This window comes from Mercenaria mercenaria, chromosome 1 (genome assembly GCF_021730395.1).
Source record: "Mercenaria mercenaria strain notata chromosome 1, MADL_Memer_1, whole genome shotgun sequence".
Lineage (NCBI taxonomy): Eukaryota > Metazoa > Mollusca > Bivalvia > Venerida > Veneridae > Mercenaria > Mercenaria mercenaria.
The window spans coordinates 94,931,418-94,949,405 of record NC_069361.1 but is presented as its reverse complement, the minus strand read 5'-3'; the positions used below and the strand labels follow the sequence as shown (position 1 = coordinate 94,949,405).

Genomic DNA, 17,988 nt, shown 5'->3' with positions numbered 1-17,988 from the left:
GTGTGCACGACAGGGTGTCTGTGTGCACGAGAGGGCAAGAGAAAATTTCTTAAGAAATGATTAAAGGAACATTTAAGATGTTAGAAAATCGAGGTTGATGGTGTCGCATTATTGTGCGGTCCGAGAAAATCCAAGATGACTGCCAAAAATTGAAAACTTTCCTTCTTTTTTCGATATGGCTATTTTCAGTGTATTTAATAACTAACCTTTGATTTTGTTCTTGGGAATTATTTAAAACACATGTCTCAATACAAACATACTCCATTTTTCATAATAATTTCAGCAATTTTGAATATATGGGATTTTTGGTGAGAACAAAATAGATAAAATACAGCATTTTTTTTTCAAAATATTCTTTTCCGTTTGTTATAGATTTTTTAGTTTATAAGCAAAGCATCCATAAATGTGCATTATGCTATGAAACCACTCGCATAGAAACAAATATATTTTAAGCTTATTAACAATTTCGCGATGGATATTTGTAACATGCACAGCTCTGAAAGTGGGTGGGGTAAATCAGCCCCGGAAATCAGCAAAGTTGGAATTCACATAAATCGAATGATTTTCATTCAAATTTCATTTCTTTTTTGTGCCAAATATGAAATTTTTGCTATCTATGAAATACATTTACTCATAACTGGCCCTGTTAAGATCATAAAATGGGCGGGGTAGAGTTAATTCTTTTAAATTAACATTATCGAGAACAGATGCACGAGAATGCACGTTAAATGTACTAAAAATGATAAAAGGTAAGGGTAGAATTTCCGGAAGCACAGAGCATCCAAAACAAAGCCAGAGTCATGCATGGTAAAAACTATTTTTATTTAAAGTGAAATATGAAAGGACTTTGTAACTCGGATTGAAAAATTAAGTACAGTTTATATTTTTAAGCAATTTTGCATACTTTATAACATTTTAGTTCCCACTTTCTTGTTGCTAGTTTTACAAATACATTGACTTAAACATATTTCATTTCAAACATATGTGCATATTACATTTTACAATTTACAATATCGATATTATACATGTTGAAAAAGGATAAGATCCGAAAGCTAAGCTTATAAAGGTCTTCTTCTACAAATACATTGTAGTAACATAGTACAGTAGAGTATTCTAAGGAATAGGAGCAAACTGGCAGCCTATGCATAACAACTTGCAACTGATGAAACGTCTTTCATATTTTAAATCTAAGCGAGAAAAGTACACATAGTTGTGTAACTGATTTTAAAAGACAATTATTTGTTTTTAAATGCCTTTGCCATTCAACAGGTAGAAGATGCACAAATTGAGCCGATATTTGAAAATAATGCCCATGTTCCTATCATTGCAAGTGAGACAGTTTAATTGTATATGTATGCAATGCCGCATGTGTCTTATGTCAGGATAGTCTCATCGTACACACCGTACCAAATTTATATAGCACCCTTTTGTGTTATATACAATCGAACCAACGCCCTTTACAGATAGACGCAGCCACTCAGAGTCTGAAATGCTTCCCCTAAAGGGACAGATATAAGATGATATAATCAGAGTGACAAAGAGTCAGAAAACCCTCACAATAATATAGAAAGACATGTTTAGATACAGTGGAGTCCAATTAACACAGCTTAGCTCGTTTTGATCTGACAACCACGTTCCTTATCACGCACGATGTACAGCACCATTACATATATGTTTAACATGTAAGTCACCTATGAATAATGTGACCTTGTCTACAGAACGTGTTATTATGTGAAATGTTTTTGTTGTTTTGTGGAAGAGTGGTATGAAATTGTCAATATAATATCTTATCAAGTCAAACAGCTATGTTATTATGTGGAAAGTATATGACTGTCGTCTTGTTTTTGTGTACTATGATCTTGTCTATGGCCGTATGAGACATATTATGATATGAAATGTGCATGTTATTTTATCAGTGTGCTAACTTATCCATAAAGTGTGTTCCAATGTCCGGCCGATACAGCCTAGCGCTTTTTTAATAGACAGTCTTTTCTCAGTGCTTGACTCTGAATTAAAGCTTTGCCAGTAAAACCATTATAAAACTTTAAAAGAAGAAATCTATGTTTAAAAAGGGCATAACTCTGTTAAAATTCAAACATAGTCATGGCGATTGCTTCTCCTGGTGAAGACTTTGATAGTAAATAACTATTTCAAGTTTCAAGTCAAAAGCTTTGAAAGTAACAGAGATATTTGACTTTATCAAAAACTTTAACCAAAAAAAATCTAAGTTAAAAGGGGTATAATTCTGTCAAAGTTCAAATTTAAATTATGGGGATTGTTTCTCCTTTGATAGTAAATAACTATTTTAAGTTTCAAGTCAATACCTTTGATAGTAACAGAGATGTTTGACTTTATAAAAAAAGCTTTAACCAACGGTCGACGCGAGTGCAATAGCTCTACTTTTTTTCGGAAAGTTGGGCTAAAAATGAAAATATAATGTCAATCTTGCAAATATATTTACCCTACCGACTTTGAAAGGCTTACATGCTGTTTAACACATTTGTTTTGGTTTGTATTGATTATGTTTAAATGTTTGAAACATCACTGTTTTATTTGAAATAAAATGTACTTTCCCGGACACAAAACGTCTGCCTGACATTCTCGATATTTTTCTCAAACACGCCGCCCAATTACTTTTTCCACCGACCAAATATGCACACTGGTATGTGGCTAAGTTTTGGTTTGTTTGTTGTTGTTTTTTTTTTTTTTTGTTTTGTTTTGTTTTGGTGGTTTAACGCCGTTTTTCGACAGTATTTCAGTCATGTAACGGCGTGCAGTGTGTTCTTGGATTCTGTACCAGTACAAACCTGTTCTCCGCAAATAACTGAAAACTTTCCCACATGTATGAATCGGAGATGATCGAAGGACAAATGATTTCTGGCACAATGTCATTTTTTTGAAGCGTCACGGAGAACATACGCCGCGCCCGGGGATCGAACTCACGACCCCGCGATCCGTAGATCTGTGCTCTCCCTATTGAGCTAAGCGGGCGAAAGTAATGAAAATGTCTGACAGGCGTTTTGTGCCAAGAAAGTCAACAGCGTTCTTATCTTCGATGATTTTATATTACTAAAATCCGTCAAGTAACAAAAAAGCAAAACTGTTACCTGAATCGATTTATTTTTTACATATGTACGATACCGAAAATTCACGTGGGATGGCCACCCTGTATCTCTGTATGCCAGAGATATGCATATTTCAGAATAAAATGCGTTTCACGTATCACAGTAAGTTTTGCACTCCTACAATAAATTTCATTTTACAAGGTAACTCTGTCATATCAGTTGAAACCAACGTTTTTATCTGCTATTCAGTGTTCTATTGTTAAATTCAAAAGATTTTGATCTCAAAGAAGTGCACATATCAGAAATAGCATCCCCTCTCTTCTTTGCAATTTTTGCTGAAATCAAGTGAGAGATCTAGACTATGCTTGACAATTAGATGCGAAATTGAAACCGGTTTCACCTAGTTATCGTCCCAGTCCTAATTTAGATAGCATTTTCATAATGAAATAGTATCGTATTACCGAATGTGTCCTGGAAACCTAGGTCATAAACCACCATAACAATTTGGAGTCTGATGTTTGTGTGTATGTTTGACTGAAAATACCTTCTTGCATCAAACATGACCCCAATTTTCTTTTTATCTTTATTCAACACTCAGACAATATTATTCAAGAAAATGTAAGCTACAGACTTTTAAAATGGATCCTTGTGTGTGCTGCAGTCATTGGAAGTTTCCCTTTTTTATGGAACAAGAAATATTTTTTATAAAAATATTTGGCATTGGATGGAACTTTATGTGTTGAAATTGTTGGACTTCAGTATAGATAAAGGAGTAGGCCTATAATAAAGTCATTCTTTCATACTGTGCGTACTTTTTCACTATGCCATCTTTAACTGCCAGTCCCACACGCTGTAAAAGAACAGTACAATTTTAAATTAATACTATATTTCTGACATTTTTCGGTAGATATACCAGCAAGAAGAGCGCATTTTACCATTCAAAATTATATCAAACACTTGTTTTTAGTTTAATCAAGCGGTGGATATCAATCCGCAAGTACCTACACTACAAAGCGAGCTCACCAAGACACGCAGCTACACTATAATAAGTCCCAGGATTCGTGTACTAAAAACTAATCATCATCAGCCGGGTAATAAGATCGTTTTCTCTTTCCTCAAAACTGTATTAATTACGTGTTGTCGTTTTTTGTTGTTGTTGGTGGTGGTGGTTATTTTTGGTGGTGGGGGTGGGGGTCGCAGTGTAAACCTGTAAAATATTTGGATTAATTTTAGCAGTATGTAGCCTTGATAGCGGCCCATTACCCTCATAGTGACAGATAAAATATTGTTTGAAACAACCCCTAAGCACAACAGATTATGAAGTGGATTATGTCCCTTGAGAACAAATAAAGATAGGATAATATCCAATGCATATCAAATGCTCGAAATGGCGTATTTTGTTATTGAAAAGATTACTGAAACAGAAACTTACTCAGTTTGAGAAATATAACCTGACTACAAATATTTTAATAGTATAAAACTTTTGGCCATGTCATGGACTTTTGGAAACTGGCAGGACTTCTTGAAAAAGAAGGCCTGTCGATATATTTTACAGCATTATCTGGGTCAGTTTTTGAAACAAAAACTTTCGTTAGACCAGCTGAGTTTGGACCTTTATAATGGAATGGGGAAAATAACAGATCTGAATCTTGATGTGCAGGTAAAATCTTTCTTATGTATGGTCTTTGGAAAATACGCTCTTTGAATTGTACTATTTATTTTTAATCTTGACGAGGACATTTAAATTGGGCCATGACTTTGTTTGTAAACAGGGGTTGTTTCAAAGTTATTTTACATCTACGGTGTACTGCCCAGCAGTCAGTTCTGATTATGAAGTTCTGGGAGACTGGGAGGCACTTGTCAGGGACAGACTGTTAAAAGATGAGCAAGCTCATTAGGTACAAAGTTAAAAAGAATACAGTTGCAAAGATTAAAAATATAGCTTAGATTGTTACAGTTGCGAGTAGCCTTGCTTATTTGGTTTATCGGGATGACTTATTTTATGATCTCTAGTTCTAGTCGGTACTCCCGAACAGTCAATTAAGATTATGACTGACAGGCGCTTGTCAGGGAAGCAGTGTTATTCTATAAAGGTTAGGTGCAAAAGTTAAAAGATAAAGATAAAAAATAGAGTGCAAAAGTTAAAATAGTAAGTTATGAGCTAAGGATCTAGATCGATGACCGTCACCAGCTTCTGGGTAAAGATATTGAGGCTGGGACTAGACAGAATATGACCAGGGAGACTGTTCCGGTAACGTATAGTTCTAGGAAAGAAAGGAGTTCAGGTGATATTGAGTTCGAGACTGGGTTATGAGGAAGTGCCAATTTCTAGTGGGTATAAGGTGATCATGTTCAACATAAACAAGCTGGTTTTGAATTTTATAAAGGAATAGAGAGAGTTATTGACTCATCGATGTTCTAGAGTTTTCCAGAGGAGATTGTTTATCATTTGTGATCAGATATTTTATAGTTGTCATCCCTCTAAGCCTTACCCGTATCTGCATTTTACTGTTAGGAAAACGAAGACATTAAAACATCCAAAAAGTCATGTTATACCATACCTGTCAAGTCTGACGCTTGAATTGTGATTCTCATGAATTCAAGGTTTGATCACGATAGCGAATTTGGAGCATTTTCTCACGCTTTCTAAAAAAATCTAACCAAAAAATTTGTGGACCACTTTTTTTCTCTAGTTTGCCATCTGGCATCATTATTTTAAGACAGGATGAGACAACAATAAACAGAAAACACATGTCAAGTGTCATTTTCAATGTACTGATTACGTAACCGACCTGCCGAAACTGGTTCTGGCCAGTTTTTGCTTTAACCGAAGCTTCCCGAGAGAGATTGTACCAATCAAATTGATGCGTTAATTTCCGTTTGACTACGAGCCAATATTACGTAAATCATCGATATTGACTGACTGGTTACTATTTATGCTATGCGTGGACGTTGCATTGTCGGAAAAGTATTAGTCTTAGAACCATTCGCGCACTTGACCTTGACCAACACAAAAAAAACATGAAACGCCAGAAAAAAAGAATTATTTGTCAAAATATAACAACGCGTGGGAACTGGAATTTCCTTGGCTTAGAATAGCAGACAATGGACCTAGTTTTGCTTTCTGCAAGCTATGTAGGAAGTAAGGTGTATGCACAACCGTTTTTCTGGTGCAGGTTCAAACCGAAAGTACATTTCAAATCGAAAGTAGAATATGTAGATCAGTGAGACGTTTGTTTGTATTAAACATTTAGGTTCATAGATACATTTTATATCACGGATGTAATAAAAACTAAAAACAGTTTCACTGACAAAATCACATTACGGTATTTATTTTATTTGTTTTTTAGAAAACTAAATTTTTTTGTAGATCTATCATGAAATAAAATTAAATAAAAAAATCATGTGTTTTCCATATAGAATGTGTTAAAGCAAGGCAAAAATGGTTGGACCTGAAATTCATATTAATGGTCTCAGAAAGCACCAGAATGCATATTTTCATGTATATTTTTAAAAAAGGTTCTTGGGGGAGAACCCCCCCCCCCCCCCACTTTCATATTTTGAAAACTTGACAGGTATGATATACTGGTCAGCAACATGTTATAGAACCCTTAATGGTGTTCAGTATTGGTAGGTTTATCACATTCTTCGAATCAACATTTGGGCCTCTACTATCATTTTCAGTCACTTGCATCTCATGCTGCTTATACTATTCTTTAGTTTTCTTCATACCCTGTGGAGTTACACCCCCTAGCACCACCCCATTCCACACCCAAAAACAAACAACACTTTTTTCACATTTCTCACACTTGTAAATGTACTAAAATAATAGGCAGTGGCTAGAGAACAGGAATTGGTTCCCTAGACAGCGAACTTATTCGTCCAGAACCGGTTCTCTAGCCAAAGTACAGTGCATAGGCTAGGGAACCAGAATTTTATTTCTATGCATAAAGCTGCTGAAATTCACTTTGCTTCTTTTGGTAAGTATCATGCATGTTATTATCATAAGTAATTTTACCATTCAGCAAGCCATGCCCTTGCATTTGTCAGCGTTTACTGTGTCTCCAAAGTGTACTCTCCGCAAACTGTCCGCCATATTGGAATGATATAAACTAGTACAGATTAATGCGGAAATCGTTGTTGGCATCGGAGCAAGCTGAAGTAAACTTGAAATTTTACATAGACATAAAATTCAGGTTCCCTAGCCTAAGCAACGTACTTTGGCTAGAGAACCGGTTCCGGACACATAAGTTTGATGTCTAGAGAACCGATTCCAGTTCTCTAGCCACTGCCATAATAATAATAACATCTTGCTAAACATTTTTAGCGTGCTGTCCTTCCGACAACTGTTGTTGAAATATTTCTGGCTACATTAGGTAGAGAATCTCACCATGAAGTGGAATTTGTTTGCAGCATGTAAAGAAATTTTCTCACAAGTGGCTTATAGCATACTTCATGGATTCAGTGTTGTTATATTTTCTGGTCCTTTGGGATCATGGAGTCAATTCAACATTATGTGTAATAGAGTTCCACTTAAGCTGGTGCTAGGGGGTGTGAGAAGTGTTGCACATTTCATTACCTCTCATGAACAGACTCAGTCAAACCAGGTCTTCTATTATTCTTCTTGGTTGCATTCTTTGCTTCCAGGGGATCTTTTTACAGATTTTATTATATAAATTTTTGGATATTTAAGCAGCAAAGAACAAATACATGTGAAAAGATCCCAAATATAAACAGGACATATTCCAGTTAATTGCTTTCAGGTCAGCTTGGCTTAGCCTGTATTATTCATTTCATGCAGAAGAAATGGTGTTTTTCCATCAAATAAAACAGAAGATTAGCAAAGTTCAGTATGCTGCAATTTGGATATTGCTGAATTGTTTCAGTTTCAGGAAGTACAGAATGTCAGCTTTGACATGAAATAGTATAATATGTAAGATTCTTTTTTATTCCAGGCTATAAATGAAGACCTGGCGTCATTTAGTGTACCTGTAGAATTGGTAGATGGATTTGTAGAGGCTATATCAGTGTCGATTCCATGGTCAGCTCTAATCCAGGATAGTACAACATTAGAAGTCACAGGGCTTGAACTAACACTGCAGCCAAAAAGCAGGGATGATCATGGTAGGCAAAACTTGTACCAGGACACAAGATACACAAGATACAGAAGAAGTTTTTATTTCGATGTAAATGAGATGTGAAACCAAAATTTGTAGTCCTGTTAGGCGCCATATAACCTATACTGTGTTGGTGCACCGTAAAACCCAAATAAATAAATAAACAAGATACAGAAGAAGAGAACTTTGCCTTTTGACAATATACATTTAAAATCTAGATTTGCCTCAATAACTTACGTGTTCAGGGCACTCATTCGGCCGTTTTTGGGGCCTAATATGGGCCCCATTCCCCTCATAAAATAATATGTTTTTTCCCCTTTCTCAGAAGAAAATTCCCCTGATAATAGGTTGTTTGACACAACTAGATATGAACTCTCTTTCAAGTTATATTATAGTGCCTCTATGGAAGGTTACTGCTGCAATATAGTTACATTGGTTAGAAATTATTGAAAACAGTATTAATAAATGTGAAAAGTAGTAACATATATATGGCCAAAAACTTCCCCTTTTTGTCTTAAAACGACGAAAAATTCCCCTTCCTGAGGGTATGGGTACCTGTCCCCAAAAGTTGTCTAGTGCCCTGGACTGTTTGCCATTTTAGTTTTAAAAATGTCAAACCCTTTATAATAAGATCTCCTGTAATCTGTGCTATCATATATAAGAGTATAATAAGCTTTTGTCTGTCTACAAAGCCTGAAAAACTTGTGTTTCAAACAACTGCTACATGGTATGCTTGGACGATGATCGTCTTTGATGTGTAGTTGTGAAAAAAGTGTGTATTTTTATGTAGCGTATTCCCTGTTTTTTGTAACAAACCCTTCTAGATTCTCTGCTGATTTAAGTGGGAAATTGGGCCCAGTGAACAGTTTTGAAGTGAGGTCAGTATATGTGCTGTGGTTTCTGAAAGTATCTGTTTCAGAGAAACATGGTCAATAGTTTATAATGAGGCAGTTAAATATAGTTAATAATGATAATAATATAATGATGTCTTACTCTCTATTTATTGAATGCAAGGACTTCGTCCAAGTCTTTGTTGAAGGTAACATACAAGGTGTACACAGAATTTAATTTGCTCTGGCTTTCATAATGAGAACAATTATATGATCCATTTGCTCCAGAACTACTGGTGTACAGTTGATCAGTGTGAAAGCAAGTTCACTCACTTGTGCCATCCTTCAGATAGACGTATAAATACGGTATTTATAAGTAATAGATCATTTATTGCCATTCTAATGAAAATAATTTTGCCAAAACAGAGCATAGCATAGCGAAGGCAAAACTTTATTCATTAGCATATCAAGAAGTGATCTGTAACCGACTTATAGTTGAAATGCCCAGTTTTATTTTACTGATGTTAAATGCAACATCTATGTCTCAAGTACCATGTTTGTTAACACTACTTGTCTCCAAATCATTAATGTAACATTATTTTTTACATAATTTGTTATTTGTTTTTTTACAGTGTAAGAAAGATCTGAAAAAGTGGTATGTTAATACAAGATGTGATCTCTAGCAAATTTGACTGTATTCTTCTTCTTGTCGTTCGCGACTACACTGTCAGACCAGTAGCCTCGATGAAATTTGACTGTATAAAATGGATGATATAATTATTGTATAATCAGTTGCTACCTGTTATTGCAGAAATGACAGGCTTTGACGAAATGTTTAGCAGTATGCAGACAAGCATGACAACAAGTTTACAACTGGCAAAAGATTGTCTAGAATCCGAGACAGAGTCTCAACAGAAGACAGAACCTATAGAAGGTGTACAGAAATTTGCTCTCATGATTGACTCGGGTAAGTACACCAGGCTGTAACTTCACATTCTAGCACAGATTTGTTTCCCTGTTAAACAAAGAAGACTGAAACTTTGTGTTATTATGCAACATGTGCACTATTTGTACATTACAGTTATTATGTCATAATGTCAGAAGTCATAGCCACGCGCTGGAAAAGAAAAACAAACAAAGCAAGCAAATGTTTGGTGAATATCTTCAAAGTTGTGGATAATATTCCTTGATAATGTGTTACAACAGTCAAACAGTCATTTGCTCTTGTGAATAAAATCATTTTTTCTCGCCGAATGTCTATTATCATTGGGCTGTGCCTTCATTATATAATTCCTTCACATCTGAACTCAAATGATTTTATTCAGTGACAAATCACTGTTTGGGATATATTATTTTTTTATCAACTTGAAACACGTTGAATAAAGTAACAGAATAAGCATCTTTTCATTGCCAAGAGATTCTGTGAAGAATTTGAAAGATTTTAAAAAATTTATACATTCATGTGCTTTTTTTAGCTCACCTGTCACAAAGTGACAAGGTGAGCTTTTGTGATCGCGCGGCGTCTGTCGTCCGTGCGTGCGTGCGTCCGTGCGTCCATAAACTTTTGCTTGTGACCACTCTAGAGGTCACATTTTTTGTGGGATCTTTATGAAAGTTGGTCAGAATGTTCATCTTGGTGATATCTAGGTCAGGTTCAAAACTGGGTCACGTGCCTTCAAAAACTAGGTCAGTATATCTAAAAATAGAAAAACCTTGTGACCTCTCTAGAGGCCATATATTTCAAGAAATCTTCATGAAAATTGGTCAGAATGTTCATCTTGATGATATCTAGGTCAAGTTCGAAACTGGGTCACGTGCCATCAAAAACTAGGTCAGTAGGTCTAAAAATAGAAAAACCTTGTGACCTCTCTAGAGGCCATATATTTCACGAGATCTTCATGAAATTTGGTCAGAACATTCAACTTGATGATATCTAGGTCAAGTTCGAAACTGGGTCACGTGCCTTCAAAAACTAGGTCAGTAGGTCAAATAATAGAAAAACCTTGTGACCTTTCTAAAGGCCATATTTTTCATGGGATCTGTATGAAAGTTGGTCTGAATGTTCATCTTGATGATATCTACGTCAGGTTTGAAACTGAGTCACGTGCGGTCAAAAACTAGGTCAGTAGGTCTAAAAATAGAAAAACTTTGTGACCTCTCTAGAGGCCATATACTTCATGAGATCTTCATGAAAATTGGTGAGAATGTTCACCTTGATGATATCTAGGTCAAGTTTGAAAGTGGGTCACGTGCCTTCAAAAACTAGGTCAGTAGGTCAAATATTAGAAAAACGTTGTGACCTCTCTAGAGGCCATATTTTTCATGGGATCTGTATGAAAGTTGGTCTGAATATTCATCTTGATGATATCTAGGTCAAGTTCGAAATTGGGTCACGTGCCATCTAAAACTAGGTCAGTAGGTCAAATAATAGAAAAAACTTGTGACCTATCTAAACTCATATTTTTCATGGGATCTGTATGAAAGTTGGTCTGAATGTTCATCTTGATGATATCTAGGTCAAATTCGAAACAGGGTCATGTACGGTCAAAAACTAGGTCTAGAGGCCATACTTGTGAATGGATCTCCATAAAAATTGGTCAGAATGTTCACCTTGATGATATCTAGGTCAAGTTCAAAAGTGGGTCACGTGCCTTCAAAAAGTCGGTCAGTAGGTCAAACAATGAAAAAACGTTGTGACCTCTCTAGAGGCCATATTTTTCATGGGATCTGTATGAAAGTTGGTCTGAATGTTTATCTTGATGATATATAGGTCAAGTTTGAAACTGGGTCAACTGGGATCAAAAACTAGGTCAGTAGGTCTTGAAATAGAAAAACCTTGTGACCTCTGTAGAGGCCATACCCTTGAATGGATCTTCATGAAAATTGGTCAGAATGTTCACCTTGATGATATCTAGGTCAAGTTCAAAACTGGGTCACGTGCCTTAAAAAACTAGGTCAGTAGGTCAAATAATAAAAAAACCTTGTGACCTCTCTAGAGGCCATACTTTTCATGGGATCTGTATGAAAGTTGGTCTGAATGTTCATCTTGATGATATCTAGGGCAAGTTTGAAACTGGGTCAACTGCGGTCAAAAACTAGGTCAGTAGGTCTAAAATTAGAAAAATCTTTTGACCTCTCTAGAGGCCATATTTCTCAGTGAATCTTCATGAAAATTGATCTGAGTGTTCACCTTGATGATATCTAGGTCAGTTTCGAAACCGGGTCATGTGCGTTCAAAAACTAGGCCAATAGGTATAAAAATAGAAAATCCTTGTGACCTCTCTAGAGGCCATATTTTTCATGAGATCTTCATGAAAATTAGTGAGAATGTTCACCTTGATGATATCTAGGTAAAGTATAAAACAGGGTCATGTACCTTCGAAAACTAGGTCAATAGGTCAAATAATAGAAAAACCTTGTGACCTCTCTAGAGACCATATTTTTCAATGGATCTTCATGAAAATTGGTCAGAATTTTTATCTTGATAATATCTAGGTCAAGTTCAAAACTGGGCCGCATGAGCTCAAAAACTAGGTCACTATGTCAAACAATAGAAAAAACGACGTCATACTCAAAACTGGGTCATGTGGGAAGAGGTGAGCGATTCAGAACCATCATGGTCCTCTTGTTTTAGGTTTTTAAAACTGCGTCATTTCAGTACAAAGTCTAATTATTGATTTTATAGTTTTATTAGCTCACCTGTCACAAAGTGACAAGGTGAGCTTTTGTGATCGCGCGGTGTCCGTAGTCCGTCCGTCAGTCAGTCCGTGCGTGCGTGCGTGCGTCAGTCCGTAAACTTCTGCTTGTGACCACTCTAGAGGTCACATTTTTCATGGGATCTTTATGAAAGTTGGTCAGATTGTTCACCTTGATGATATCTAGGTCAAGTTCGAAACTGGGTCATGTGCCGATAAAAACTAGGTCAGTAGGTCTAAAAATAGAAAAACCTTGTGACCTCTCTAGAGGCCATATATTTCACAAGATCTTCATGAAAATTGGTCAGAACATTCACCTTGGTGATATCTAGGTCAGGTTCAAAACTGGGTCACGTGCCTTTAAAAACTAGGTCAGTAGGTCAAATAATAGAAAAACCTTGTGACCTCTCTAAAGGCCATATTTTTCATGGGATCTGTATGAAAGTTAATCTGAATGTTCATCTTGATGATATCTAGGTCAGGTTCAAAACTGGGTCACGTGCCATCAAAAACTAGGTCAGTAGGTCTAAAAATAGAAAAACCTTGTGACCTCTCTAGAGGCCATATATTACAAAAGATCTCCATGAAAATTGGTCAGAACATTCACCTTGATGATATTTAGATCAAGTTCGAAACTGGGTCACATGCCATCAAAAACTAGGTCAGTAGGTCAAATAATAGAAAAACCTTGTGACCTCTCTAAAGGCCATATTTTTTATGGGATCTGTATGAAAATTGGTCTGAATGTTCATCATGATGATATCTAGGTCAAGTTCGAAACTGTGTCTCGTGCGGTCAAAAACTAGGTCAGTAGGTCTAAAAATAGAAAAACCTTGTGACCTCTCTAGAGGCCATATATTTCATGAGATCTTCATGAAAATTGGTCAGAATGTTAAACTTGATGATATCTAGGTCAAGTTCGAAAGTGGGTCACGTGCCATCAAAAACTAGGTCAGTAGGTCAAATAATAGAAAAACCTTGTGACCTCTCTAGAGGCCATATTTTTCATGGGATCTGTATGAAAGTTGGTCTGAATGTTCAACTTGATGATATCTAGGTCAGGTTCGAAAGTGGGTCACATGCTTCAAAAACTAGGTCAGTAGGTCAAATAATAGAAAAACCTTGTGCCCTCTCTAGAGGCCATATTTGTCATGGGATCTGTATGAAAGTTGGTCTGAATGTTTAACTTGAACCAGGGTCATGTGCGGTCAAAAACTAGGTCAGTAGGTCTAAAAATAGAAAAACCTTGTGACCTCTCTAGAGGCCATACTTTTGAATGGATCTCTATAAAAATTGGTCAGAATGTTCATCTCGATGATATCTAGTTCCAGTTCGAAAGTTGTGGTGTAACAGGGTCTAAAGTTCACTAAACTAACTACAACAACAACAACACTGTTCTTTATAATAACTGCTATTTAATATTGTAATAAGTTCTAAGGTAATATATACATCAATGCCTTTCTTCATAATTCACTAACATGGTTCACTAACATTTCCTCAGTTATTAACAGAACTTCTATTCTTCAACGTTATTACTTCAACGTTAATTGCCTCGGTCTTTATCTAACTAATTCATTTTGCTAGTATCGAACATACGCATCTAACCTTACTGAGTACCAGAATGATACTGAAGTTTTGTCACACAACTTCTGCTTATGAAAGAAATTAATCGTGACTTGAGTCATGCGGCGTGATCAAAAGACCGGGTGTTTATAATTACCCTGTCATTTATCCAGTTAGTTGTCAAAACAATTAGTAATTTTGAAACATGCATTGCTGGACAATGCATTAACTGGGTGATATAATGTAACCTGTCATTTTTAATGCACATGACTAATTTCTAGACCGTAAAGCTAAGTGTGAAAAGGAATGCAAAATATATTCTTAAAGTACACGACTTATTATTGACCGAAAAGCTATCTGAAAAGAATGCCTAAGAAGTATTTGGTATAATGGATTCTTTAAACCATTATATCACACTGTGGGTCACGTGCCATCAAAAACTAGGTCAGTAGGTCAAATAATAAAAAAACCTTGTGACCTCTCTAGAGGCCATACTTTTCATGGGATCTGTATGAAAGTTGGTCTGAATGTTCATCTTGATGATATCTAGGTTAAGTTTGAAACTGGGTCAACTGCGGTCAAAAACTAGGTCAGTAGGTCTAAAATTAGAAAAATCTTTTGACCTCTCTAGTGGCCATATTTTTCAATGGATCTTCATGAAAATTGATCTTAATGTTCACCTTGATGATATCTAGGTCAGTTTCGAAACTGGGTCACGTGCGGTCAAAACTATGCCAGTAGGTATAGAAATAGAAAAACTTTGTGACCTCTCTAGAGGCCATATTTTTCATGAGATCTTCATGAAAATTAGTGAGAATGTTCACCTTGATGATATCTAGGTAAAGTTAAAAACAGGGTCACTTACCTTTGAAAACTAGGTCAATAGGTCAAATAATAGAAAAACCTTGTGACCTCTCTAGAGACCATATTTTTCAATGGATCTTCTTGAAAATTGGTCAGAATTTTTATCTTGATAATATCTAGGTCAGGTTCAAAACTGGGTCACATGAGCTCAAAAACTAGGTCACTATGTTAAATAATAGAAAAAACGACGTCATACTCAAAACTGGGTCATGTGGGAAGAGGTGAGCGATTCAGGACCATTATGGTCCTCTTGTTGTACTTAATCATTTTGAGACATACAATGACTCTTTAATGGTTTTTTGTAAACATATAAAGCCTTGAAAATTATGTATTGGAGAGTTTTGCATCTCAGTGCTTCAGAAGTAAATGTGTAAAAAACAAGATGCATTTCAGCTTACATTATGATAGTCAACAGAACATGTTCTTAAGGTTACTTTAACTCAAAATTTGATGTATCTTTCAGTGTTGTCAAAGATTCGTGTGTCACTGAGTAACACTGTGATAAGGTTAGAGCATCACCCAGATAGGTCTGAGAAAGGTGTTGCCATGGAAATAAGAATTAAAAGGTAAGTTGTCTAGTCTGTGAACTCAGCATTTGAGCCGTGCCATGGGAAAACCAACATAGTGGCTTTGCGACCAGTATGGATCCAGACCAGCCTGCGCATCCGCGCAGTCTGGTCAGGATCCATGCTGTTCGCTAACGGTTTCTCTAATTGCAGTAGGCTTTAAAAGCGAATAGCATGGATCCTGACCAGACTGCGCAGGCTGGTCTGGATCCATGCTGGTCGCAAAGCCACTATGTTGGTTTTCCCATGGCACGGCTCATTTATAGAGATTTTGATAGAAAATAAAGTTTCCTACTGTCAGAGTTGAATTAGCAGATTTTGACTGGAGGAGTGCTTTCACTTACCAATAGTTTTTAGTATCAGGACATTAAAATTTCACAATATAAGTAAATTTTATTTGAATTGCAATTCAAGATGTACATCAGTAGATGATTCGTGTCTGACTGATTGTTATGTATACTAGAACAAAATTTCATATTTGAAAATAATCATTATATAATGGATCTATTATTGTTTATGTAAACATAAAATAAGTAAGTTTTTGTGTATAAACTGTACTAATAGTCATTGCGTTCTGTTTGTAACAATACACACTTAATACATGTATAGCTAAACACAGTATAAATGTGTACTACCGCTAAAAAGTTTATAACTATCTAATGTTACTGCATGGCATTTAGAAAGTAGCTCTCCATACATTCATTTGTAATTTATATATGTAGTAAAGTTAAATTAATTTGATGAGGACTTTCTACCTGTGAAATAAATATTTCAACATAAATTATGATAGTGAAAGATGGACATTAGATTTCTTTAAGTACATTACATACAGTAGATGTTGAGGGGGAAAGAAACAGAAATACAATTTATTATAGAATTATGTTGCTAATACAAAGGAAATAGGGCTAAATCTAACACTGAATGCCAAATGATTGTTGTATATAAAACATACTATAATTCTATAATTTCAGGATAGAGTATTTTGATGACATGGCTACAGTAGATGGTACGTCTGTAGATGGCAACATCACATATGAACCAGCAGCAATCAACCAGAAGAATGTTCACTTTGAAGGAGTACAGCTGTACTTTGATGAGATCACTAATAGAAAATCTCCGTCGAGATCGAGGAGCAGTAGCTCAGAAGGATCCCCATCACAGGTTAGATAATTACTGAGATGATACTGATGGTACTGAAATAATTTCTGAAATTTGGATCAAGCTTGTACGTAAAAGAGAAATAAAGCATCTACACTGATCCACTGATCATAAAGGCTAACCAGTCATTCTAATATTTGCTTAATTATGCCCTCCTTCAAAGAAGGAGGGGTATATTGTTTTGCAGATGTCGGTCGATCTGTCGGTATGTAGACCAGTCCGTTTCCGGATGATAACTCAAGAACGCTTGGGCCTAGGATCATGAAAATTGATAGGGAGGTTGTTCATAACCAGCGGATGACCCCTATTGATTTTGAAATCAGTAGGTCAAAGGTCAAAGTCACAGTGACCCTGAACAGTTGAACGGTTTCTGGTTGATAACTCAAAAACGCTTAGGCCTATGATCAATGAAAGTTGATAGGGAGGTTGGTCATGACCAGCAGATGACCTCTATTGATTTTGAGGTCAATTGGTCAAAGGTCAAGGTCACAGTGACTCAGAACAGTGAAACGGTTTCAGGATGATAACTCAATAACACTTAGGCCTGGGATCACGAAACCAGCAGATGAACCTATGATTTGATGTAGGGAGGTCAGTGTACTTGGGTCACATAAACTCCTAAACAGGTAAACCATTTCACGGACTATAATTTGAAGATACGCTTGGCTGAATAGTTCATTGAATACTTTATAGGGAGTTGATCATGATCAGCGATTGGCCCTATTGATTTTGAGTTTATGTATGGTCAAAAGAGGAGGGGTTCACAGTGCCCGGAGTTAACATCGGTTTCTGGATGATAACTTTAGAACGCATGGGCCTAGGATCATAAAAATTGATAGGGAGGTTGGTCATGACCAGCAGATGACCCTATTGATTTTGAGGTCAGTAGGTAAAAGGTAAAGGCCACATTGACCCGGAACAGTTAAACCGTTTCCGGATGATAACTTGAGAACGCTTGGGCCTAGAAGCACGAAACTTAATAGGGAGGTTGATCATGACCAGCAAATGACCCCTATTGATTTTGAGGTCAATAGGTCAAAGGTCAAGGTCACATTGACTCAGAACAGTAGAACTTTTGTGTACAGTGACCAAATAATTTCTGTTCCTTGTGCAATTACTGAATGCATCAA

General features: G+C 36.1%; 1 protein-coding gene across 1 annotated transcript in view; it reads left to right on the top strand.

The window, feature by feature from the left end:
• The first annotated feature begins 4,427 nt into the window (after positions 1-4,427).
• The window catches only part of LOC123529687 (autophagy-related protein 2 homolog A-like), a 125,168-nt gene continuing 111,607 nt past the window's right edge, over positions 4,428-17,988 (top strand). The window contains exons 1-5 of the mRNA XM_045310136.2: positions 4,428-4,725; positions 8,021-8,189; positions 9,824-9,979; positions 15,598-15,700; positions 16,672-16,861. Of these exons, the coding sequence (XP_045166071.2) occupies positions 4,555-4,725; positions 8,021-8,189; positions 9,824-9,979; positions 15,598-15,700; positions 16,672-16,861 (789 nt within the window). The 5' untranslated portion in view covers positions 4,428-4,554. The remainder of the gene's footprint in view (positions 4,726-8,020; positions 8,190-9,823; positions 9,980-15,597; positions 15,701-16,671; positions 16,862-17,988) is intronic.